A 17158-nucleotide genomic window follows, 5' to 3' on the forward strand; every position below is an offset into this window, starting at 1 on the left:
GAAGTTCAAATAACATTTATTTCAAAAATATTAAGTATTTCAGTAGCTTTTTTTGCACATACAACTTAATAAAGAATTGTAACATTTTAAGGCTCAACTGAAATTAGAATTAAGATCAGTGTCAAATATGACAGCAAATTTTTATTTAGTTTTAGTCATAGTCTTTTGAGTAAAATGCTGTTTCTAATCTAATTTAACTAATTGAATCGGTTTAATTAAATGTCCCATACAAAGATTTAACTGTTTTGACATAATTTACTTTACCTTTAATTAAATTAAATTAAACCAGATCATTACCTTTATTTTTCAGAAAAGTTCAATAAGTACTGGATATGCATTGTTGCAACACAGAGAATATTAGACCATGAACGACTGGTACGGTACCAGTTCGTTCAGTCTATTTTTTCTCAACTGACTCGTTCATTGTAAAGGCCGTGTTCATTGCGTACATTCAACCAATGGAACGCTCTGACAGATCTCACACTCAAACGCTATTGGCTCAAGCTGCACTGTCTTTGCTTACAGTAATGAATGACGAATATCTTTCAAAAAGACATATTACATAAACTATATTACATTTCTAAAATCATGCAAATCACATACTTGGTTCGATCTTAAGCATGTCATTCAATCGTTTAATCTATATCACTTCTCTGATTGGTACGGCGCTGGTTTCTTTTGGCTTACTTTATGTTGCATATCACATTAGCGGATAAATTAACATTGGCATTCAAAAACTTTGTGCTTGCCTTTGAAATTAGTTTCAGGGTGACTCGCTAGCAGTCACTTTTCAAATTTGATGTGATGTTATGCTTCCCGTATTCTTCCAGATACGTCTCTCTACATATGTGAGATAAGCACATGTGACACGCTAGCACAGAATATGTATTGTCTTGACCACTCAACGAATAGAATTAAACATCATATCGTAAAATATCTCTCTACTCACAGTAAAATATTTGCACTGCAAAATATCCTGCTATGAAGTATTGGTACACACCAACGTTTGATATTGTTCATCAAAGAATGGTAAATAACTTATTTTACTTTAACTTATTTATTTAACACACATATCAAGATGTTGAGCAAAACAAAGTGCAAAAGCCATTGCAGTGTTTTCTGGCATTGTTTATCACCCTTAATGATAAGCTAAGCACCAATTACCCATTAGCAAATATTTATCTGGCATCTGTTACAGCATTTCACTGTCAACATTACAATCAGGGTTATTTTGTAAAAGATCTTGACCAGACTGAAGTGCAATTTATCAGCGTAAAATTATTTGCTACCGCTTGCAATCCGACACAAATATGAGGATTCAACCACAGATAATGTATCAAAGTATCAATAACTCATGTGAAAGAAATGATGAAATTATTATCATAACATCTGCCTGCAGCCCTACTTATTATTGTATTATATATTTGGAGTTTGACCACAGACAGTGCTTGCAGCATTCACAACAAGTTATAGTGCCAACCTTCAACACTGGCATTAGCAGTAATTTATTCAAGTAAAAATCGTTTTACATTTTTTAAACTTAAGTGTGACATTTCAATTATGTTAAAATACTTTATTCCATCCCAGCTGAATGTGCAAAGACAACTACGGCATAAGCAAGCAAGATCCGGTTCAGATCCATAAACGCTGTTTCTCTTTTTGTTTGCGCATTTCACCCTGCACAGCAACACTGACTATGCACTACAAAAATTGCTATTGCCATAAACAGAAAAATGTTTTACCTCACACCGATTATTAGCTAAAAATCCAAGCTGGCTTATTTGTTGTCCTTAATGGTTTCTGAAGAGTGTGCATGTGAATGGAAAAGAAGATTGAAAGCAAAAAATTGTTTCACTGCATACATGTAAACATAGTCACTGGTTTCATCAATGGCATAGGTAAGTGTGGGTACAGTATATGTTTTTCAACAAGCGAGAATGGTTTAAATACAATAATTCTGTGATTACATTTGGTCACGCAAGTGGACAGAATGATACACTTTAACATTAAACTTGCAATAAACTGGATTGTCAGTATTTCTTGTGTATCAAATTTCCAAACCTTTGCATGAACCGGCCAAGTCTGTTGTCATGTCCGTGTGTCTGTTGGTGTGCATAATTGTCATGGTTATTAATTGTTTCTCCTCTTAAAAAAACAGAATTCCTAAATTTCGTCCTTGCATTGCTGTTTGAAGACACATAGGATGGATGACCTTCCGAGGAATGCTTCGCTTCAAATGAGCTTAGTGGCTCAAATCTGCTATACGGCCTGTTTGCTGATACTTGTTTCTTTGGCAACAGATCTGATCCGGTCAGTGTTGAGTTTGACCCGTAACTCTGAGCAACGGACAAGGTTTGGTCCTGCGTTTTGGAAGTCTCTGCAACACCTTTAGTCAGCGGGTGATGAAGCTCTTCGGTGCTAAAGCGAGGTGCCGATGTTCCTCCCATGGTGGGATTCTCAGCACTGGGAATCTTCCCATTTGCGCGTCTCAGTCTGATGCTTCCAATGGATTTGACAGAACTGGTAATGCTGCTGTGGTGTTTTTTATCTCGTGTTAAATCATCATCTGAGAGAATTGTATCAGTGCTGCTTCCTGTTTTGAGACTTGCAGGGTTCTTTCTTTTCGGCAAGCTGTCTCCCTTCTGTGGAATATTTAGAAGAGATTTTATTTTCTTTGTGCTCCTTTTCAAGAAGTGTGGTGATGATATGCTATTTGTCTTTAAAGGTGGACCGTCTTCTCTTTCTAGAAGTGTTGCTGACACAGTTCTCAAGGGAGGCTCTTGCCATACGTTTCCTGAGGTAGTTGTATCATCTGCCTTTTTAAAATCATAGTGTGAGACGGATCTTTGATCCTCTTTCAGGTTTTGTGAGTACTGTCCACTGGTAGGATGCTCATTTACTAAAACCTTGTCTCTTTGTGCTCTAGGCAAAGAGGCATACATGTAACTAGACGGCTCTTTCCGGTCACTGTTATATGTATTGCACCTGGGATCGGCTACACTGTGTCTCTTGTATAAATCCACTTGCTGGATGTCATGTTCCTTGTTCGAAAATCTGCTGTTTGCTCTGTTCAGACTTGCATAAATTGTATCTCTACCTGAACTGCAGCTTGTGCTGGTCCCTGAATTTTCTGAAATCTGTGTACTGTGCTTCTTGAGCATGTATTCATCATATTGTGCTGCCCCTGCATGATTCCACTGGGTTGAGGGATACATCTGAGTTCTTGACTGAATTTTTTCATTGTTGGAGGACGCTGAGTTATTGGAGTAGGTGTTCGTCTCTGGTTGCTCCGGTATGGTGGATGTGAAAACAACCGATGACCTGATGCGAGAGTGTTGGGAAGCAGGTATTTTATATTTCTCCATTTCATGTTGGTCCAGATATTCGTAGTTATCTCTGAAAGGTTCATCATTTTGGTTGTTGAGGTAGGACTCTATCCTCCATGTTCGGAGGAAAGTCTTCGATGTACTAGCTAAGCTCGGCATCTTTTGCCTCATGTTGAGAATTTGTTTGTCTTGCCCATGGTAGGACTGGCGCATGTTTGAGCTTCTGTGCATTGGGTTGATGACGTAACTTTCGTACTGGTGGTCCATATTTTTAGAGAAACCACAGTAGCGGTTGCTTGCCGCTGCAACATTCCAATTACTAGCACCATACTTAGACACATGTGGAATATATGTAGGCTCCTGGCGCTCGCCGGCATAGCTGTGCCTTTTGTAAAATTCAGATGCTTCTTGAAGGAGACGTGTCTGGGGTGCAACAGGCTGCCTTTCTTCAAATTCCCGTGATGGCAAAAATCCTGAACGCCTTTCACAGGTTTGCCGGTAAACTGCATCGAGTGTGTGCCTTAAGTGGTCTTTGCGTTCGAAGGGGTTGCTGGGATGCATGAGGTTTCCATCCATTTTACCATTAGGCCTCACGTCACACTGGTTTCCATTGAAGCTGCTCTGAAATAGAGCTGGGATTGTCGATCGAGCGTATAATGTTCTAAATTCCTCATCATAAGTCTCTACTAGTTGACCTGTTATAACCTGCACCATGCTGAGGTTAATTTTCTCATAAGACCACATGAAACTGCAAGAAGAAAAAATAGAGATAAATATTGGTATTGTGTTTCGAAGTGCATCTTGGATATTTAGTTTTTTTACATCTTAGCATCATAATTGTTTTTAGAAAAAGCAAACAGATGCAAGCATCCTTACCTGTATGATCCAAAAAACACTGTTTGACAGTCGACAATGATAAATTTCTGCTCCATTGCTCCATGGAACTTTGCTCCCGATTTGCAGCAATATTCCTGGCCTTTCACTGTACGGATCCTCATATTCTGCGATAAAAACAAAAATGTTTAGATACATTTTCAGAAAATGCCCTGAAAGGACCTGTCCTTCCCATAGGTTGTTGTGCAAGCAGCTTATTACGACATATAGTTTGAAAGTTAGGTGCCCTCTAGCTATCAAAAATTGTGTTAAGTGTACAGTACTATGATATGATGTTTGACCATCGCTCCCCATAAAAATATGTACGTTTGTCACCATACTGCTAACATATTTGCTCTGCCAAATGAGATACAGGAACTCATGAAGCCATTTCTGCCAGTAATTTAGTAAATGCTCAAATTAGCTTGTATAGTGATCAACTGTATGACCTGTACTATCATTTAGGTTCAATTATATTTTCAAGTAATTCAAGCAGGTCACGGTCAAGAAGCACCCAATCAGGTGTTGCTCGTAATGTCTAACAATAAAGTTCTGACATGTCAGACATCAATTCTATTTTTTAATTCCTCTATTTAGGACTCATTGACTCATCTTCAACCAGTTGCAGACTGCGGCTGAATCGGTTTGTTTGTATCACTGCACTTGCACTTTCTTTAATATTAGTGTATTTTATTCATAGTATACATTTGGTACTTATCACGGTCGTTGCTAACTTATCCTGATATCTCAATAACCCAATAATACGCAACTTTATATTTCCTCGAAGCCTCATGAAACACAGCAATTCCATCGAATAGTGGAATGCATAGTCGATATAAAAAAGTGGATGATCACAATTTCTTATTACTGAACTCAGACAAAACTGAAGTGTTACTTATTGGACCGCAAACCACTATACGTGACAACAAAGAATACTGCTTAACTATTGATGGAAGTTCCATAAAACCCTCATCTTCAGCCAAGAATCTTTTATAGTACTCTGTCATTTGAGAACCAAGTCGCCAACACCTGTAAAATTGCGTTTTTCCATCTTAAAAATATACCTAAACTACGTCATATGCTGTCACCATCAGATGCAGAGAAACTAATTTGTGCCTTTATGACATCAAGACTAGATTACTGTAATGCACTATTAGGTGGTTGCCTTGCAGGCTTATAACAAAAACTCCAACTGGTCCAAAATGTGGCAGCTCCAGTTCTTACACGTACAAATAAGTATGAGCATATTAGCCCGGTTCTGTCAACCTTGCACTGGTTACCTATAAAGCATCGCAATAACTTTAAAATCTAGCTTATTGTCTATAAAGCCCTGCGTGGTTTAACTCCTCACTTCTACAGTCCTTCACGTGCACTACCCTCTCAGGTGTCCGGTCAGCTGGTAAAAGTCATTTTTCAATGTGTCATTGTGTCAATGTGTCAGGATATACAGTACTGTATATTGTATATTACTTGAAGTTTTAAAGTGTCCATTCACAATTATGCAAATATTATTCAGAGAGTTTGCCAGCCAGAACAGAACTATTTTGCTTTGACCAAAGTAGTCCTGGCTTAAATTAAAACATGACATGATTTTGAAAAAGATTCTAGTACACATCATCCCCCCAACACTTTTATTGTTTCATGTTCAATTTAAGAAACAAAGTAGACATGTTAAACCTGTTTTAAAAGTCTGCCTACTTAAATATGCCTTATTGCTGCTTTGCAAACATTACGACAGTAATTCAGGTCAGGTCTTATCCCTGTCGTACTGCATGTACCATCTGTTTACAGTAGTCAAAAGTCTTGGCTGCAGAGATGTCTGTTGCCGACCCTTTTTTGCACAGCATTAAAAAAATACCACCTTTTTAGTGATTCTTAGAGATTCTATAGAAATGTAAAACTAAAAACAATGTAATCCTCTGGTTACACTCCAATGTATGGCCTATTGTAAGGAAAATCATAACTGCAGTTTTGGTTTTCTGTTTTATAATAATTGTTAATACCTTTTTTGTGGCAAAAGAAAATAACTTTTATGTGTGTGATGGTTTGCGTGTGCAAGAATGTGTGCGCATGTGTACTGTGATCTGTGCCATAATATGTATATAAGTATGTACATAATAAGTAAGTACACTTACTCTGAGTTGTTGTATTTGAACATCTTGTTTTTCAATCATATTGAGAAAGCTTTTAAAGTGATGATGGTCCAGTAGAATGTAGACAGGAACCCCCCTGACCGATGCATCTACCACCTCTTTAAAAATGTCCACATCAGTAAAAATATCCATTGCAATTGCAATAACCTGTAACGTGAAATATGAAAACAAAGTATTATTATTATAATGAATTTTTAGGTTAATTTTAATAGTAATAGTATGGGGGACTATTCCCTTAAATCAATGAAACAGTATATATCTATAAAGAACAAAGTAGAAGTCTAAAAAAGTGAACACCGCGATGTTTGTTTTATTAAATGCCAGCATCATGCTGCATACTCTCACAAAACACAGAAAGTCCAGATCAAGTGTCCAGATTAAACTGTCAAGTGTTTTTCAGGTATTGTTCCCAATACTGAATACTAAAGAGTCGGACAAGAAGAATGAGCTTTATGTATTCTGTCTGTATTATTTAAAGACGTTGAGCATTTAAAGCAAGCATTCTGACTGTCTGGCAGACCAGCATTCCACAATTCATGCCTTGACAGGTCTCATGATTTTCAGTTGATGACAGTAAGTCTTAATGTAAGTTATATTTTACCACACCCCAGCAACACAAGTTTTTTTTCAGAAGCATGATCAGAGGTGTAAAGTACTTGAGTAATTTTACTTTATTACTGTACTTAAGTTTTATTTTTGGGGATTTTTACTTTACTTGAGAACAAATAAAAATGTATAAATTGGGCTGATACCCAGTTTAATTTAAATGTTATTTATTCAGCCAATGAGATTCGTTTGAACCTTCAGTGAAAATGGCAATTGTTTTACGCATTTTGACCGTGACTGGCAAGCCGCGTAAAATGTTAAGAATACATTATTGTCTGTAAATTATTTGCGACGGTAACTGTGTCAGCAGGTCATGACTGAAGGGCCCTTGAGCAAGGCACCTTACCCCTGATTGCTCTGCAGTAATGTTCCACTGTATAAAACTACTTGTAAGTCGCTTTGGATAAAAGCGTCTGCCAAATGAATAAATGTAAATGTAAATGTGTACAATCTGAAACCGTTGTTTAGGGTTTTGGCAACTTTGGCGTTATAACATAAGCTGTATCATCATATATGTTGAATAATCATTATTGTCCTGCAATCTCATTGTTATTATTGCTGTTACATTTACTTTTTTAATACTCATGAACAATTGTTATGTAGTTAATTTTTATTTTTAGTCGAGCATGTTTCTGGCCAGATACTTGTACTTTTACTTGAGTAAAGATTTCACTCAGTATTTGTACTTTCACTTGAGTCACATTTTTGAGTACTTTTTACACCTCTGAGCATGATATGGTTTTACATCCAACCCTAATTTATTGAAATCCAAATTCTGTTGGGTTTACAATAAAGTTAGTCTTCAAAGAGTCTTCACACAATGCACTGCAGATTGACTAATGCAATTGTGTGATGACATGTAACATTGTTTATGCAAATCAATGTGCCTTCAGATGAGTTGAATCTTGGTTGGCCAGAGTTAATACTTATGTCACATGTTATATCAGTTACTAAGACCCTTCTTTGCTAATATGTTTGACATGTTTGAATATGTGTGAACCGCTTCTGAACTCACAGCAGTGAGTTAACAGTGACATAAGACTGAAAAAACCCACAATGTTATGAATGTGTTGACGTCCCATATAAATTGTAATGCTAATTCAAGTGATATGATCACTTCTTGTTTTGCTGTTTCCTGGCCACAAAAGCAGCTGAAAGCCGCATTGATGGAGTCCGGAGTGGCAATAATGTTTCCTATTCAGTCCATGAATTACAGTGCACAACAGAAGCGCTGTTTCATTGTCTTAGTGCCAGTGCTTAAATCATCTCTCATCATCAAAATAAAACCAAGTTGCACTGCACTGAAAAACAAGCGCGGACTCCTTCCATCTAGTGAAGATTCGTTCCACACCCCAGCAGCAGGGCTTTTCTGTGCATGACAAAACATTTTTTTCTTGAAGTTGTATAGGCTTCTCATGGACACACCCAGATATTTCAGGCACTCCTGTATGAACAACTGGAAAGGGAGTGGGGCATTTAAGTTGTGCGGGTTGCACAACTTTCATTGTTTTCCTCGTGTTTGTTCTGTATGTTGGGGCTGCCTCTGTTGCTGGGGAGATACTTGTGTAATTTGTACAGACTGTTGCCTCTGGGAAAGGGTGATGCCTTATCACATCTTTAGCACAAGTTTAAGATATCGGGACTGCAGTACTGTTTTCATTCCGCATCTGTATTTCTTTTTATATTTTTTTATTTTGTGTAGCTTTATTTGTATGCATGGGTCATGGGTCTGAGAGAAACGCAATTTCAATCCTCCATGTGTATGCACTTTACATGTGGCAGAATTGACAATAAAGCAGACTTTGACTTTAGACAAAAGCCATGATGTAAAGGAAATCAATTCATAGGCTCCTCTGAGATTATGAGTGATTTGCGAAGGTTGGTGAAAGTGCTTGACATATTTCCATGCACATCTGACATAATGTTCAGGTTCAGTGTTTTGACACACAGCAAGACTGCCTCCATTAGTGCTTTAATATTTATATATCTATTAACAATGGTGCACATGAACGTGACCTATTTGTCAGATATGGTGATACACAAAATTTGACCTCTGCATTTAACCCATCCAGTGAATAGTGAAAATAGACTGCGAGTCGTGAACACACGTACACCAGGAGCAATGGGTGCAGCGCCCTGGGACAAAGTGGGTGTAAGGTGCCTTGCTCAAGGGCACCTCAGTCGTTACCCACTGACCCTGAAATCAAACCGGCAACCTTCTGGTAAAAAGTCAGACTCCCTAAACATCTACGATTCTGGAGGAAAAGTGGAGAGGCACAGAATTCAAGTTGCTTGAAGTCCAGTGTAATGTTTACACAGTCTATGATGGTTTGGGGTACCATCTCATCTACTGGCGTTGGTCCACTTTGTCTAATTGAGTCAAGATCTTAGAGTTTTGTCTTTTTAGAGATGCTGATTTCCTTTTGCAGCAGGACTTGGCACCTCCCCACAGTGCCAAATCTACTTCTAACTGGTTTGCTGATTATGCTATTACTGCACTTTATTGGTCAGCCAACTCATCTGACCTGAACCCAACTGTCAAGATGAAGTTTAGAAACATCCAATCAAACAATACAGACGTGTCATGATTCTTGAGTGGTGAGGACAGAGGACCCAGGTGCAGAAAGTGGGTAAGGGGTTAACATATATTTAATAAATAATAAAACATAGACCCACTTGGGGGTAGCAGAACAAAAAAGGGATACAATAACATTTGGTACAAATAACTGGACTAAAACTACACTGAACAAGAGACAAGAACTCACCACACAACCACAATGAACCAGCACAAGACAGAAGACACAAGGGCATTAAATAAGGGACAAAATCAAAAGGGGAACAGGTGTAGGGCATCATTCAATAACGAGGTAACGAGAGGATGGGAACAGAGACGAGACCAGAGAGAGTGTATGTAAGACCATAACAATAATTGCCTCTCTCCACATTAAACATGAGGTTGTGTCATGATCCTGCCACTAAACCAAGAGAAACATGACATGATGCGGCAGGATCATGACAGAAGCCTCTCCTTAAGGAGCAGCAACCTGATGCTCCTCAAGGCACAAACAAGACAAGACAGACAATGACATAGGCAAAATAAAATCAACATGATAAAACAATAAATCAAAACGAGCAAGCACAAGAGTCCAAGGGAAAGGAAACACAAGAGTCCAAAGGGAAGTCAAAACAAGGGCTGACACGATAGCCGGCATGATAGCCGGCAGACACAAACAGGACAGCCGGCAGACACGGAACAGGACAGCCGGCAGTCTCAACCCTGGAAGGGAGTCCGGCGGCCCGACTCAGGAAGGGAGTCCGGCAGTCTCTAACCCTGGAGGGGAACCCGGTGGCTTCGACCGCTGCCGCATCGACCCCTCTGTCTGCTGGGTCCTAGTTTTGGCTGGTTCATTTGTCATGATTCTCGAGTGGTGAGACAAGGACAGAGGACCCAGGTGCAGACAGTGGGTAAGGGGTTAACATATATTTAATAAATAATAAAACATAGACCCATGTGGGGGTAGCAGAAAAAAAGGGATACAATAACATTTGGTACAAATAACTGGAATAAAACTAGACTGCACAAGAGACAAGAACTCACCACACAACCACAATGAACCAGCACAAGACAGAAGACACAAGGGCATTAAATAAGGGACCAAATCAAAAGGGGAACAGGTGTAGGGCATCAATCAATAACGAGGTAACTAGAGAATGGGAACAGAGACGAGACCAGAGAGAGTGTATTTAAGACCAAAACAATAATTGCCTCTATCCACATTAAACATGAGGTTCTGTCATGATCCTGCCACTAAACAAAGAGAAACATGACATGATGCGGCAGAATCATGACAAGACGAGCTGTAGGCAGCTACTAAAGTACACCTCTGCAGTGCTGATCACCTCCATGACACTCCGCATTGAAGCAGTAATTCATGCCAAATTAACCCCAACCAAGTGGTGGGTGCATCATTTAAGATCTTGAACATTTCTGTTTTCTGAATAATATTTTGATTCATCTTTGAAAAAATATTATACGTTCTTGAGTCGTAAAACTAAATTAAAACAAAAAAAAACACATGAAATATTTTACTTTGTACGTAATTAATCTAGAATATAAAAAAGTTTACTTTTTGGAATAAAATTTCCTAAGAAAAACTTTCCATGATATATTGAGTTTTTTAGATGAACCTGTACTGTACATATGTTTTTATCGTGGGGTTTTTGGTTTTCTATTAAACTTAAATAAGACACACGTATTATTACTTTTAATAATAAACACATTTAGTATAAATGAGAATCAAAATTGAGAACAGCCTGTACATAAAACCTTGAAAACGTGTGAACATTTTCATGAAATATATTATGCAAAGTGTGACCTGGTCATGTTTTTATGAGATTTGTGAGATACACAATAAACAGAGCTGAAGACACTGCTAAAGGTTTAGGTTTAGTGTAAGGCAACATCTTACATGGCTGTCAATCCTATCAAGATTCAAAACAACAAAATGAAAAGGTCTATTTTATTTGACTCTCAAAGCACGTCAAAGGAACTGGATGATAAGCTCATGTATTTTGTGAATGTAATTTATTAGACATGACTTTAGGCAATCATTTGGAAATCCCTACTTTCCTTTCAAGGTAGAAGTTTTGCTGGGTGAAACCCCAGAGAGAAGAATATCTACTGTGATGGGTGATGTTGGTCTAAATCAAAGACATACTTTGTATCTGTATATTTAAAAGATATTTGTTCTCAAAGCCATTTTCTCTGACTGTCTTAGTTCTATGGAAATAACAGAAATCTGCATTATGACTCAAATCAGAAAATAGCAATACAAAACAACATATGCCGGCATGTTAAAAAAACTAGTATAACTATCACCTTGACTCACATTTATAATTTATAAGTGACTAATCACTTTGTCACCTTTTTTTACATTTATTTTCTTTTGTACAATTCTAACAATTCTTTAAAAAACTATTATTAGACATTTAAGGCAAAGTGTATGTCACGTGTATTTAACACTGTCTATAAAAACTCTTTTTTGTTGTTCATCTTTCCCTAGCTTTCACTGTAGTCCTAGATGTTAACATAGCTTTTCCAAATGCTCTATCACTTCCAATTTGCTATAGCATCTGCTAAATGAGTCAATATAACTAAACTTGCTTATAAGAGAATGAACTACTCATCATTAATGAATAAGTAAGTTCATCTGTAAGTTTATTATAAGTATTAATTACAATACACTTGACTAAATTACATAAATTTGCATTGTTTTGTGGGAGTGGACAGTGTGTGACATGCTTAACATTTCTAAAAAAATAGTGACTTCTGTGATTGGCACATCACTTTCCATTATGTGTACTTGACATTTGGCATTTATTATTAAATTATTTTGAAAGCAGCATGTCTTATTTATTACTGAATCCCTCTCTGTTTTGTTAAAGGGCACATTAGTAAGTTCATATTTACCCCTTGTTTAGTTTGAACCCACAACTGTATAATTAGAGCAAGATTTTCCATCACCTTGCCTTCTCTCTGTTTAATATCTTTCATATATATTTTATGAGCATCAAATCGTCAAAATAAAATAAAACAATTATGCAAGAATACATTTATCAGAATTAACTAATAAAGAAAATGTTTTTATATTTCTATTTAATTCAAATAAATTAACTTTCATAAATTACGAAATCTAGTCCTGTCTGAAAAGGGCCACAAACATTTTAACGTCATGCCTGTTCATGTTAGATGTCTACTTCATGCTACTGTGAAAGTTGTCAGTTAACTACGAAATAAATAATGACAGAGGATCAAATGATCTACAGATTGACTGGTTTCAAACAGACACTCATTTACACTGTTCACAGTTTGCTGTTTTGTCAACATTACCTGCCTGGCATCCTGCATATGTTTCCGGATCATTTCCTTGATGGTGGGGCTGTTTTGCCTTGGTGGGTGAAAGAGCAGGTCTATATTGGTCTTAAGCCTGCTGTGCAAAACCTCCGGCCAGCCTAAATCTAGGTTTGGTGGCTCAGTGTCAGAGTGAGTCGGCCAGTATGTCCCCGTAGAAGACGTCTCATCCGACGGGCAGTCCCCTTCCTCAGTGTGGTTGCTGGTGGGTAGCTGTACAACACTCGCTGTAATGTGCTGGATTTCCTTCTCAGAAATAAATCCCCAAATGCCTTCTTGTTTGATGAAGTTTTGATAAGAGGCTTCTCCACCATCGATAAGACAGTCTATGGCTAACCGATACGCCTCTTTGTAATGAGGCTGTACATAATCTTCTGCTTTAAATTCCTCTTTTGAAGAAGAGAGCAGGGACAAATTGGATTCCATTAAGCTGTCCATCTCCCTCAAAACGCTCTTCAGCTTCTGTGACAAACTGAAAAAAACAACAGCAACACAGCATTTAATGTGTGCACATTGATACTATAAGCAATTTGTGCAGGCAAATGTACAGTAGTATTTACTCTGAAGGCTTTTTCTTAGTACACTTTGGTGGTTTCATTTTACATTTATGCCTGATATTTTAACGTAATTTAACATGACGTACAGAAACACTTTAATTAAATGTCAATGAATTTGATCAATTACTGCTAAAAACTGATAAATTAGGCCCAACAGCAGACCAGAGTGTTAAAGCCACTGTGATATTTGATGTTTGTATCACTCATCTGTGTTCACTTCATCCCTGACCAGATCACATGAGTAAATCCGCGGTCACACTTGACTTTTAGGTCCACTGACTTCCATTTCGAACACATGTGAATACACGTCAGACTGGAAACACAAGGCCGTCCTAAGATATTTCCCATTACATTACGTAGCAAATTTCAAGTTTGGTGAACTCTGACCTGCGAATTCGGGTGCGTGAATAGAAGATCAAAGTGTCACAGCAAAAGTTTGAGTTTTCACAGCACTGTCCAAGTGAATTTCGCTTGCTTAAAGTCTAGTCTGACCACAGCATAATGCAGTGAACGCAAAGAGAAGATATAAGTTAGACAAATTCACAGGAGCGAGGAGAATGATTTCCTGAAAGTCATTTAATTAATTTGTTAGGTGGAGCAGATTGTGTCATTTCTGCCTAAAGTAATGAGTGTGTGTATAGAAATCAAAGTCTGTATTTTCTCTCACTGTGGCTGGTCTCGCACAAAGTCTTGTTGTTGGTGCTGCTTGCTGTTACTTCAGAATTCAGTCATAAGCCTTTCATCCTTCTAAAACCAAATGAGTGTTTTTTTAGAACACACACTAAGATTATTGTATGAATATCTGTTTGGATTAATTTAATATCAAGGCATGTGTGGGTGCCTTTGATAAGGGGGGTCCCAAAATGTGTCTATACACTTCTGGTTGTTTAGAATGTACTGCAGGCCTCATGTAAGGGCCCTTTTCCATTTTATATACAGATCAATATCTAGCGAGTAGCTTGTAGCTTGACAACATTGTTACGCTGTGTCTACACTGGGCGGGAAAAGACACACGAACCATGCCGAATCTAGTGGACACATTTTTTAATTATCATGTGTTTTAATGTGTTCTATTGTGTTTTGTCGCATGGTGTCCGGTGTAGGTTTTACAATAAAAATCCCATGAAGTCATGAGCCTTGGGTGGCACAAATGCATGAAGCACCAATGTAGGTACATGTCTAATTAAGATAAACCTAGACAGCAAAATGCATCCATGAAGAGAAAGTGGGAGGTTTGCTTAACTGTTCAACTTTTCAGATGCTTCTCATCAGACAACAGTTGTTTTACATGTGTCACTCGTGGATTTTAAGAAGACCTCTCAATAATGTCTCAAGCTCTGTCCCAAATGCCCCAAAGTCTGTATTTATTTATTCATGTGTTCAATGTATTTTTTAAATTATTAGACACAAAGTCGATAAACAAAATGTAACTGAAATCTCCATCAGGTATTGAGGGCTATGGCAGAGAAATCAATATCTTTTACGCTGAACAAGTCAGGGCGAGCATAATAAAAAGGTTATTTTAACTAAAGGTTGTTCTTTCACAAACCCATATATATATACTACATTTAAATCGTTCCTATCAGGTATAAATCTTTCTCATCACTTGATTCATTCAACTTGACGTGACTTGATCAACAGCTGCTGAGATCTCCCCAGGCCAGAAGCATGCCCCTCCTTCTCTGACACACTGATTCATATGTTGGCTGCATAACAAGACACTTTTAAGTACCTAATAGTTTGTGTGTGAGCAATTATGAGAAATAAATGGTGTACGTTTGCAGTAGGCTATAACTGGACTTATCTGTTCAACAGCTTTAGCATTTTTTATCTTTTGTAACAGCTTGTTTTTAAGATATTTGAAAAGATTTTCATAGAGGTCCTTCATCCTCTCTCCGAAGATTATTTCAGTAAATTTAGCAAAAAGGCCTTTTGTTTTTAGTGGGACGGTGATGTAGAAACCTGATTCTTGAGGTTCCAAACTCTTCTTCAGAATCTATTGAACCTTAAAACATTTGCTTTAAGACATCAGCACATTCTAAAGATAAAACCAAATGATCCATAAACAGAACAAATACAGACAGTGAAAATCCCATTTCGGTCATGTTGTACTGAAATACAGTATATTCTTTATTTTATCATTTTAATTGAAATTATAGTCTGACTTAGTTCGTTATATCTTCTAAGAATTTCTCTGTTCAACGATCTGCATTTTACTGTTCTACTGTTCTTAAAACATAACATTAAGTATGACATTAAAGTTTAAAAAAGTGCCATTTGCAAAACTTACTTAAGATGAACTTGTCATGCTGTGTCTCTTAATGATTCCGTGTTTTTCCCCGGTACAGCTGAGGTATGTCAAGAGCAAAAGGGAGTTTGTTGTGCACCGACAAAACTTGAATATGTTTGAACACGAGGAGTGCTGAGAACCTGATGGAGGGTGGGACTCAAGTTTTACATGCAAATAACAAGAGCATCTGACTGGCCAGGGGCAGTAAACCTGTCTGACATAGCAAAGGCACGCCTCTTTCACTCTTGAATAACACTCCTTTGACAGGGTTCACAGTACACTCAGATAAAGTTGACAGTTTCTATTTCGATCTTTTTGTCTCTGACAAAGGCAATAACAATTTGTAAGTGTGACACGCACACCATTTTAATGTCTTTCCCGAAATATATGTTTTCTTATTTATTTATTTTGGGCTAATTTAAGTTCTTCGCAGGATGTAGAAATGCTGAAAAAGCATTTTAGTGTTGATGATGTCTCACTGAGCAGATTTTCTTCATTTTGTATTTCTTGGATTTTTGAAGGCCTTGTCTAATCTGAGGTGGCATGCTTACAAACAGTATTAAAAGAAGGTAGGTACTGAGGAGGTACAGAGACACCAGCTATCTTTGTTTAACACGCCAGGCCGGTATCAAAATAACTGGGAAAAACCCTATCATTATCCGTTACGCTTTAGAAAGCAGATTATTTCATCCATACAGGTACGTTTTTATATCTCGCAAACACCAGAGGCAATTCTAAGTAGTGAGGACAGAAACATATCATTTGAGAGGGGAAAGAATTTGGGTGTATTGTTTAGACATGGCCAGAGGATTGCAGGAACAGGTGCAGTATTTCAAGGCACTTTAGGTACATTAGCACAATCACAACAGGTTTCTGTCCCTTAAGGTAGATGGTGAGTAATGCTATCTGAAAGTAAGCATCTCAATGCAAGCAGCCCACACTGTAACATACGTCACCTGATCTGATGCGTTTCATGTTAGCTTGTTCCAGCATGTATACCCCTCAATGGATGACGGACGAAGCTGCCTACACTAAGGTGTTTGTTAGGTGTTTACACTGGTTCCCAAGAAAGCTTGTGTCAGGATCACATCCTGTATTACGAGAAAGTATTTTTTGGACAATTTAGGAGAGAACATTTATTAAATCGATAGGAAAATAAAGTTACAGTGTTTTCCGTAAGCATTTGTTTTATCTTTTGACTTTGGGGAAACGCAATTTGTGAAAACCAGGCTTAAGTCACTCAATCTAATTCTCAAATAACAAGCATCGAGGTTTGATTAAATTTATTAAAATGATTAAATGGATGCCAACTAACTGCGACAAAACCCCTCCTAACCTTACTATACATACACTTTCTTATTAAACGCTTGTTTTTTTTAATATAATTTTATTTATATTGCGCTTGTTGCAAAGCAGCTTTACATGCATCATAATAACAAAAT

At 37.5% G+C, this 17158-nt stretch overlaps 1 protein-coding gene across 1 annotated transcript; it reads right to left on the reverse strand.

Annotated features, from left to right (window-relative positions):
* Positions 1 to 15847, reverse strand: fam83b (family with sequence similarity 83 member B). Its single transcript, XM_079473930.1, has 5 exons — positions 15717 to 15847; positions 12849 to 13341; positions 6335 to 6499; positions 4203 to 4327; positions 1 to 4074 (listed from the first exon to the last, which is right to left on the reverse strand). The coding sequence occupies exons 2-5, from the start codon at positions 13305 to 13307 to the stop codon at positions 2031 to 2033; spliced, it is 2793 nt and encodes a 930-aa protein (XP_079330056.1). The 5' UTR covers positions 13308 to 13341; positions 15717 to 15847; the 3' UTR covers positions 1 to 2030.
* Positions 15848 to 17158: the final 1311 nt, after the last annotated feature.

This window comes from Barbatula barbatula (genome assembly GCF_947034865.1).
Source record: "Barbatula barbatula genome assembly, chromosome: 14".
Classification (NCBI taxonomy): Eukaryota; Metazoa; Chordata; class Actinopteri; order Cypriniformes; family Nemacheilidae; genus Barbatula; species Barbatula barbatula.